General features: G+C 34.2%; 1 protein-coding gene and 1 non-coding gene across 2 annotated transcripts; both read right to left on the reverse strand.

Annotated features, from left to right (window-relative positions):
• Positions 1–1,910: 1,910 nt before the first annotated feature.
• LOC146899247 (uncharacterized) lies at positions 1,911–3,633 on the reverse strand. The gene is made up of 2 exons (XM_085739284.1): positions 3,446–3,633; positions 1,911–2,937 (listed from the first exon to the last, which is right to left on the reverse strand). The coding sequence occupies exons 1-2, from the start codon at positions 3,609–3,611 to the stop codon at positions 2,177–2,179; spliced, it is 927 nt and encodes a 308-aa protein (XP_085595410.1). The 5' UTR covers positions 3,612–3,633; the 3' UTR covers positions 1,911–2,176.
• Positions 3,634–9,161: 5,528 nt separating this feature from the next.
• Positions 9,162–9,268, reverse strand: LOC146899248 (small nucleolar RNA R71). Its single transcript, XR_015024338.1, has one exon. It is a non-coding gene; the product is annotated as a small nucleolar RNA R71 (small nucleolar RNA).
• Positions 9,269–10,505: the final 1,237 nt, after the last annotated feature.

Below are 10,505 nucleotides of genomic sequence, written 5' to 3' on the forward strand. Positions count from 1 at the left end.
TTTCATATTTTCAGAAAAATCCGAAAAAATTTCCATTAGTTTTATTTGATTTTTAAAATTTTTTGGTACTATTTTTTATATTTTTATGATTTTATTTGACAGGTTTTTAGCATTTTTTTACTTAGTTTTTTTGTTGTTTTTAAAAGGAAAACTCAAAACTATTGAAATGTGAGAGAGTCTGATGGCTGATTATACATAAGAATTGTCCGTATTATAAAATCTGAAATAGTAAACATCAATCCAAATTTTAAAATCCGGAATGCACAAGGGCATTTTTAGAAATTTTACAGGGCGCGGGTGAAGGCAATAGGGTGGGAAAGTAATAGTCCATGTTTAAAGGACCCAAAACTATTACAACTTGGACTAATTCATTATTGATTTTGTTACACTTTTTATTCTTGCATTGGACATTCATCTCATCATTTATATTTATTTTTAATTTTTTTTTGAAATATTTATATTTATTTTTATGATATTATTATAATTGTAAATTTAAATAAATTCAATCTAATATACTGACACGTGTATTCGTGCACACAAACTTATAAAACTTATTTAATATCTAACCCGGGCAACGCCGGGTCTCTAAACTAGTATCATAAAAGACAAAAGTATAAATTTGGCTTATGGAAATCAAAGGTGGCTTAATGAAATCAAAGGCAAGATAACATGATCGCAGGACACAAACATGAAAAAGAACACAAAGGCATCATGGCTTATGGAAAGCAAAAAACGTTCAGGGAAGAAAAACTTACCGAACGACTTAAGTACTCTCACTACGGGAAGGCAGCGGCCGCTAACCCTAGGAGAGAGAAAAACAGTATCATAAAAGTGTTATAATCTTGACATTCATATGAACATAAATTGGTCATTAAAGATCAAAAATATAAAAAAAAATTTATGAGGATGAAAACATTCTATTTTATTTGTTAAGGACTAAAATCAAAATTCATTATATTTATAAGGACGAAAAACTTATTTAACCCTAAAATAAAATTTTGAAATCAATATTTTTTTGACCGCACAATTTTGGTCAAATGATAAAGAATATTTCAAACGCATATATGCAGAAAATTCTTGACTATTGAGAATCTAATATCATAATTGAGGGACTAACTAAATGTCAAAATGTTTGGCCCTAAAACCGGCTAAAAGATCAACAAGAAGTTTAAAGTAACATTGGTTTTTTGGTCTTCTCGCCTTGTTAATATTATTAATTAATTTACGATGGAAAATACTAAACTTCCCGGATAAAGTATAGCGAAATTGTCCTGATAACTGTGGCTTGTTGATACAAAAAAAAAAAAAAAAATTGGCACCACTACCTCCTTTATACACATATGCATTCTTCAATTTTCCTGAGCTACTTAAAACTTTGTAATTTTTTTTTATCCAACTTAAAACTTTGTTACTAGAAATACAATTCATAGGGACTTGTTTCTAAAATTTGATCAATATTATAATACAATTCATAGGGACTTGTTTCTAAAATTTGATCAATATTATTTGAGCAAGTGATCAAACTCGAGTACTCTCGATTAATTAAACTTTAACTATGTTTAAAAGTTACAAAGGGTAATCACATGATTATTAGGACTTCAATTTAAGAGTCAATGCAGAAGATATTAGACTTTTATTTGTACCTATTCAATTACATTTGATCGTGGGACTTAACTCCTACCAACATTAGACTGGTCATAGTGAAAATAGATTCGAATTTCTTAAGCAAGGTTAGTTTAAGCTTTGTGGATGAAGAAATATGGTTGAAAGGAGAACTCCACCAAAAATGGCTTCGACAAATTTGTTGAACAAAATTTATCACTGACAAAGTCGTGAATCATTTGTTATGTTAACACTTTGCCCTTTATTTATACGTTAAAAAACTGAATATAAACTAATCCATTTTAGCATTATGAAAAAAAACTAATCCATTTTATTGTTATTATACAAAGAACATAACAATGATACACAGATATCATAGTATCAATATACAACAAATCATCATCTCACGAATTCAGAATTCAGAACATGAATAACAATAGCCAAAGAGACAAAAAAAAACTAAAAATGATAGCAAAATCAGGCTACAAATCCCCGAATAATTTATTACATACAACATATTAGTGATATCACTAATTTATGCGAGTCTCTGTTTCATCTTTCAACCCAAAATGTCTCAGTAACTCAAAAACAGAGCACCAACGGCAAGGGTTGCGGAATACACCAGAAAGCTCGAAGGAGCTACAAATGAACCACTGCTACCCGGTGGTGCAGTTGAATTAGATCCTGGTGACCCTGCTGGAGCGGCTCCCCCGGGTCCTGGTGTCCCTGATCCCCCGGGTCCTGGTGCCCCTGATGGAGTCGCTGCTCCCCCGGGTCCTGGAGCCGGAGGACCACCTGCTGGGGTAGATGGACCACCTGCTGGTGAAGGAGCTGGTGGTCCACCTGCCGGAGAAGGAGATGAAGCCATAGGTCCACCGGCTGGAGGTGTGCTCACTACTGGAGATGGAGATGGAGATGATGCCATAGGTCCACCAGCCGGAGGTGTGCTCACTACTGGAGATGGAGATGATGCCGTAGGTCCACCAGCCGGAACAGGGGAGCTTGCTGGAGGAATAGCCGCTGGAGATGGTGGTGAAACAGAGGGTGATGGAGTGGTTGTCGTTGGTGACGGTGAAGGTGGTGATAAGCCACCACCACTTGGTGAAGGAGATGATTTTGGTGGTGTTCGTGGAGTTATAACAACAAGGGTTAATTTCTGACCCTTTTCACAGTTTTGATCTTTTCCACTGATGAAATAGAATGGCCCTGCTCTGTCCAAAGTGAACTCTGTATCACCATCTTCGAATTTCTTGATTGGGTTTGTTTTGTTGCACTTTTCATAATCTTCTTTCTTCACTTCCAACACCGAGTCCGAACCCTTCTTGTACTTGAAAACTATATCATAATTAAATGAATATTTTATAAGACAGAGAAATTAATATATTTTTTTAAGTTGCAAAATTTTATAGGAAAAACAAGGATATTAATTTCAATTTCAATACAGAACAACCATAAAAAAAAAAAAAAAAGGATCATACAATAGAGTTGTGCATGTTTGAAGTCATTTTAACAAAAGTATACTTTAAAGTTTAAACTACAACGAAGTTATTGTGATTTTATCAATTTCACTATAATTCCAAACAACAAAATCAACACTAAACACATATTCAACTAATTTATAGCAGAGAATCCCTAGACCAAAAATTAATTTCATATATACTATTAAAAAAAACGAATATGATGACAAATAAAACTTCATCTCCTTCTAAAAAAATAAAAAATACTTCATCTATCAAATATTATTTGAGTAATTGAAACTGATCAAAACCATGGTGTTGTATGTTACATAGAATTAAATTAAATTAAATTAAAATAATAATAAAGTGGGGTATGTTATTGTTACCTATAGTGTCACTGATTTGGAACCTGTTCCTTCCAGCCCACTGGTTGTAATTCTCAGAAGGGTTTAGAGTCCATCCATCCTTTCCACCAACGAAATACTTGAAGGCTTGAGAAGTTGAGACAACAAGAGTGAAGAGAACAAAGAAGAGAGGTATCTTAAACTCCATAGCAAAATGTGTGAAGGATATTGAATTGAATGAATATAGATATGTAATATATATAATGTTAATTAGAAAGAAAGAGAGAAAAGTACTATGTGATGTGTTGTATGGTAAAGGAAATTGAATGGAAAAAACAATGGGATTGACTTGAGTTGAGTCTTGTCGACAAGAAGACTATTCATTCAAAACAAATGCGAGAGTGTAACGTGTGATCATTATTCGCTTTCAATGTCTAAATTTATTCATTTAAAACCACACACTTGGCCAAATCACGGGGCTTTACTCTTTTATTTATGTATTCACCGGAAAAGGTCTTTGTTTGTATTTATGTTTTACAAAAACAGATATTTGTAATTATGGAGGAAACTTGATATTTATTTATTTATTTATTAGAAAATAGGATATTCATGGTCGGTATGAACTAGTTTTACACACAATAAGTAAAGAATTTAGTACATTACATAATATATATAGGGTTTGAGGTTCAACATCGAATATCCTACTTATTTATTTTAAAAAATGTGAATTTCTAAATATTAATTATTTGACAAAAAAAAATTAAGTCATTTTCAAAACCGGTTATAATATTATATAAAATAATGTGACAATATCATGGTTTTTAGTGGAACATGGTGTACAACTATCTTAGACCAGTGTGTTTCCATTAAACTCTTTGTTTATTAAATTTAATTTTGACATAACACTATATTAATTTAACTTTAAGTTAAAAAAAATCAAATTTATAGTTTTAGAAATAATAATAATTAAAGTCAAATATTATTAACATCTAGGAATTATAATTGGTTACAATAAAAAAAAAAACAAAGTATAAGGATAATGTATAGAAATTAAATCTTTATTTATTTGGATATTTACATGTGGACATGTCGACAGCGTGCATTGTACGAAACCACAACGTTTAATTGAAAGGAAAGTATCACTCCTTAATTTTTATTTTTTTGGTACAATATCTCTCTTTATTTTTTGCTTTAATAATGTAAATAAATTTCTATAATTCTTTATGTTTATAGAAATTTGTTTATTCTTCACGATTTTATATTTTGACTGGATACTTTACTATTTAATCAACACTATAACAATATTACAGTTCTTGTCAAAAAAAAAACAATATTACAGTTAATATTAAAAAGAACACCATAATTTTTTTGAAAGAATAAAACACTATAATATTAAAAGAAAATAACGATTACGCATTTTTTTTTAAATAAATTTATTTATAATCCATTGTGACTGTAAGAAAAATTACAATACTCACCACACTACAACCATTGATTTTAAAAGTAGTTATAATATAAAGTACAAACATTTTAAAATTCTAACGTTTATGATTTGTTGACGGTATAAAAACTATTTACGATGACGATTTTATTTTAAAGGCCGATGTAAATGAAAAAATCCAAAAAAAAAAAGGAGTGTGCACTATATAATATTTTCAATTCATATTTCATTATATCCACCGGTAAAAAAAAAAAATCATATTTCACTATTTAGATATTTAATAAATATTTTTAATAATGATATAACAAAATAGAACGGATGAATAGGTAAGAAAAATTAAGGGTTAATAGTGCTTTACCCCTGTAATATAGGTCATATCCGGTTTTCCACCCTGTAAAATTTTTTGTTTGGTTTTCGTCCTTGTAATTTTAAGATTTTTTGGTTTTGGACCTTCATGGCAAATTTCGCCCCCTGTAATTTGTGAAAATTTCGGTTTATCCCCTGTGATTTGAGCAAATTTCAGTTTACCCCCTGTTAATTTGAGCAAATTTTGGCTTAGCCCCCTGCCATATCGTCGATTTTGTACTGTCAAAATTCATAAAGGTCCAAAATCAGAAATCTTCAAATTACAAGGACGAAAACCAAACAAAAAATATTACAGGTTGGAAAACCGGAAATGACCTATATTACAAGGGGGTAAAACACTATTAACCCAAATATTAAACTACGAATGTCTAGGTTTGTTTTTTTTTTGAAGCAAATAGATCAATGCATTTCATTAGCTAAATGTGTTAAATACATGACGGTATATCATCATAAATGTGAGGGCTAGGTTCGGATGGGGCTACCCTCGCTAACTCATTAGCGACTCCATTAGCTTGTTTCCTATTAAACTCGAAAAAAGAGGAAGAATAGTTCAAAAAAATTGGTTGGTCAATGGTTTTCGTCAGACAGTGATAGACTCTAGGTTATGTGATGTCCCATTAGAAGCATACTCGTTCATGTTGAAGAAAGACTTAATAGGGCTCTGGCGAATACTGATTCGTTCAATGAGAACGTGTATCACTCAGTTGAAGATTGTTGTTGACAGTTGAATAGCTTTAGAAACAATACGACATAAGATTATCAACATTATATGATGTCCATGAGAAAGCGTATTACTCAGTTGCTTATTTAAGATAATGCATACTTGCGTTAGAGGGAAAAGACACACCGTTAGAAAGATGGTGATCGGAATGCTAAATTTTTCCATGCCTCGATTACAGCTTGAAAGAAAATAAATTAAATTACCTCTCTCGAAGATGATCATAGTAATAAGGTAACTGAGAACTCATGTATCATTATGGTTACTAAGTATTATTTCCTAGATTTATTCCAAAATAAAAATAGTGTCATGGAGCCTGTGAATCTGTGATTAGTGTTATACGACATTTTTTTACTAATGATGATAATGATTTAATAACGACTCCTTTTACGAAGGAAGAGTTTCGTGTGGCAATGTTTTCAATACATCCTGGTAAATGTCCAAGCCCTGATGGTTATAACCTGGAGTTTTACCAACATTTTTGTTAATTTATGTAGTGAGGATATTTTCAATGAATGTTGTTCATGGCTTGACAGAGGTCAATTTTCGACAAGGGGGCCTTTTCTCCCCTTATCTCTTCATCATTCGCACAGAGGGCTTGTCCTCTCTAATTCTTTGTCCCGATGAGATGGGTGATATCTATGGCACTTTTATTTGCAGGCCCCCTTCATCTCTCACCTCTTGATTCCCGATGACTGTTTTATAGTTTTCAAAGTTGAGGAGCATGAGGCGTAAATTATAAACAACATCCTGTTTACCGGTGTTTTTGGTAAACAATTACCAACTGGTTTTGATTATAACAAGAAGGACCAAACCAGAGATCCTAGGACATGTTGTGCATTTTGTTGTTGTGCGTTCATCGAGTTTGTAGGTTGGTTAACGAACGGGACAATACCGTGTGGCGTCTTTCGACATGTTTTAAAATCGATAAGGGTGCATTAAGTTTAAATTGCAGAAACTTAAAGAAAAGAAAAAATACAAATGCAAGTGCATTAAAAATAAAGGTGCTTCCACAAATCATTAACATACATTCTTTGTGACTCTTTTCTCTTGTGCCGGTACTTCGAGTGTTTTAGAATTATGTATAAGCGATTTGCGACCCGTTTTCCCTATGGAAAACTATTATTTACATAGGAAATAAGTATAAAGAAACTAATCCCACGATCAACACTCCTTCCACGTAGACAACCGCTTGTGTCCCACCTTCTCCTTTAAGGAAATCGCTTCTCTTTTGAAATTCGAATCTTCCCGCTCCAAAGGCAGTTGCTTGACTTCGACGGCTTCGCTTCTTGCGCTGTATCCTGTCGAACTTCAATGCTTCGAGACTCTTTACGCTAAGTCCAACATCTCGTCGAACTCCATTGATTGAAGGAAATACTTCGATTCTTGCGAGACTAAATGTCAACTGTTGTTGACCACTGATGAGTCATAGATTAGTCTATTTTAATGTTTTATTTAGTTTAGTTTTAAATAAGATTTGATTTAATTATATTGCATTTTATTTCCTTTTAGAATATTTTACTTTAAATTGTCTTTTATTTTATTTTAGGAATGAATATATGGTGGAAGGTGCCTTGGAGCAAAAGAAAGAGGACTGGAGCAAATACAGCGCAAGAATACGAAGATACGGGACAAAAATATGTTCCCCCAAAGTCAAAAGCTTGGCACGGCCCGTGCCAACATGTGGCGCGGTCGTGCCCGTCCCCAGGATCCTGTTTTGCTGCTTTTCTTCGGGCCCAAGTTACCCTGTTGCAGCTTTACCGTTTTATCCCTTTAGTTGCTTAGTTTCTAAGTCAATTGTAAAGCTATAAATAGAGTAGCTCTCCACCATAAACATTCACCTTTTACTTTGTTTATTTCAAGCATTATTTCAATAAAAAGTCTTTATTTCCTTTTTACTTTCTTTGCAATTTATTTTTACTGTTTTTCTCTCTTCTTCCCCCATGTCTACGATGAACATGAGTGAGTAGACTTCTTCGTCTTAGGATTGTTGGGGAGTCTAATGACTCAATCCTAAACAAAACAATCCTAAACCCTAATTTCTATGTAACCCTAATTTCTAATCTAGATTCACCGTCTTAACGTGGATTAACAATTACCAAACTGTGGAAGCGAAAGCGGAGGGTTTGATAATCGTTAATCCATCATCCCAAACATCAATTCATAAAGCGAGAGTGGAGTTTTGATGTTGGAACAAGTGAATCTAGACAATAATTCCAAAACAGTGAAATAGTCTTTGCAATTATTGATACAAAGAGTAGTTTCAATCCTCTATGCATCTTCTAGTAATCATGTCAGCGAAATAGGCTTGGTTGCTAGAAGTAAACTCTCACCGGACTTTCATCGGAAAGGTGAGGGGCTAAGGGAAACCGGTCTTTAGAAATTAGTGCGTAAACCATGAAATTAGATGTTTAGGTCTTGTCTAGTGAATGATTTGTCATTATGATAAACCAATGATCCCGAGGCTTTTTATTAATATTGTTTTTATCTTCGGCAATCAAAACCCCCTTTTTACTAAACTTTCTCTCCCTCTAATCATTCACTAAAGGTTAATTGAATTGAACAACTCCCTAGCGGAATGATACTTTTACTTACTACTATTACTTCGATAGGCCGTGCACTTGCGGTTTGGCTCTATCAAGTTTTTGGTGCCGTTGCCGGGGAGTTAACTAATTTAATTAGCTTTTTCTTAGTGATTAGAATTCTCTCTTCTTGTTGTTTTTATTTTTAACTTTTTATTTTTTTTTGTTATCGTTAACTTCTTGGGTTCTCAACCTTTTATGCGAAGAACTAGAAATCGAGCGGTATTCATACCCGAGATCGAAAGATTCTTACATAGAAGGAGGAGAGCGGCACAAAATAACACCACCATGGTCAATCGAACTCTCAAAGAGTATGCAACGCCGTCTACGGCTGAGCTACAAGCTGTTATTGTGTACCCAACGGTTGAGGATGACAATTTCGAAATTAAGCCTGCCCTACTTAACTTGGTGCAGCAAAACCAATTCTCGGGATCCCCCACTGAGGATCCCAATCTTCACATCTCTGTTTTCCTACGAATTAGTGGAACCATGAAGGAGAACCAAGAGGCCGTAAGACTTCATCTCTTTCCCTTTTCCTTAAGGGATAGAGCTAGCGCTTGGTTCCATTCCCTCGAAGTCGGTTCCATTACTTCATGGGATCAGATGAGGCAAGCATTCCTTGCTCGTTTCTTTCCACCATCTAAAACTGCTAAACTTAGAGACCAAATCATGCGGTTCAACCAAAAAGATGGGGAATCTCTCTATGATGAGTGGGAGCGTTTCAAAGAAATGCTAAGACTTTGTCCCCACCATGGCCTAGAGAAGTGGCTTATAGTCCACACTTTTTATAATGGCTTGTCTTATACCACTAAGATGTCTGTTGATGCAACTGCAGGTGGAGCACTTATGAACAAGAACTACACGGAGGCGTATGCCTTGATTGAAGACATGGCTCAAAATCATTACAAATGGACCGACGAGAGAGCCATCACTAGTTCTTCATCCTCCAAAAAGGAGGCAGGTATGTACGAAGTCTCTAACTATGACCACCTTGCTTCTAAAATTGATACACTAACTGAAAAACTTGAAAAACTCAATGTTAGTGCTGTCAATTCTGCTTCTACTCCTTCTTGTGAAATATGTGGTATAACTGGTCATGCTGGTGTTGATTGCCAACTAGGTAGTGCTATTAATGGTGTTGAGCAAATGAATTATGCTCAATACAACCAAGGGATGCGACAAAATCAAAATTTTTATAAAAACCAAAATCCCTATGGACAAGTAGCACCACCCGGTTATGCAAACAACCAAAGATTCACTCAGAAATCCAATTTGGAAATTTTGTTGGAAAACTCTATTGCCAACCAAACCAAACAACTTCAAGAACTTAAAAACCAAACCGGATTTCTGAATGATTCTCTTTCCAAGCTCAATACCAAGGTTGATTCTATTGCTACTCACTCTAAAATGCTTGAAACTCAAATCGCTCAAATAGCCCAACAAGTGGCTACCTCTTCCCAAACACCGGGAGTCTTTCCTGGTCAAACCGAAGCCAATCCCAAAGCCCAAATTAATGTCATATCTTTTGGGGGTAGTAAGTTAAACGAGACTTTTGCTAAGGTTAAAAACATTGGGAAAGAAAGTGTCAAGCCTTCAGGTGATAAAATTGTGATAGAAGAAGCAAAACCGCTTGAAGAAAACAAAACTCCATCCCCCTTAAATCTTGATAAGCTTAAACTAGAGGGTAAGTTTGAAAAATTTGTTAACATACTTAGGAAGATTTGCATTAAACTTCCCTTTGCTGAAGCTTTGTCTAGGATGCCTCTATATGCCAAGTTTTTAAAGGAAATTTTTTCAAAGAAAAGGGCTATAGAGCATAATGAGACAATAGCCTTGGCCAAGGAAACTAGTGCAATCATTCAAGAAACACCCCCTAAGCTTAGAGATCCAGGTAGCTTTGCCATACCATGTGAAATTGGGAATGAAACCATACACAAAGCCTTATGTGACTTAGGAGCTAGTGTTAGTTTGCTGCCTTTGTCTCTTCTCAAAAGG

The sequence above is a fragment of the Medicago sativa genome, chromosome 8 (genome assembly GCF_051527215.1).
Source record: "Medicago sativa cultivar Bolivia chromosome 8, Bolivia_mono, whole genome shotgun sequence".
Classification (NCBI taxonomy): Eukaryota; Viridiplantae; Streptophyta; class Magnoliopsida; order Fabales; family Fabaceae; genus Medicago; species Medicago sativa.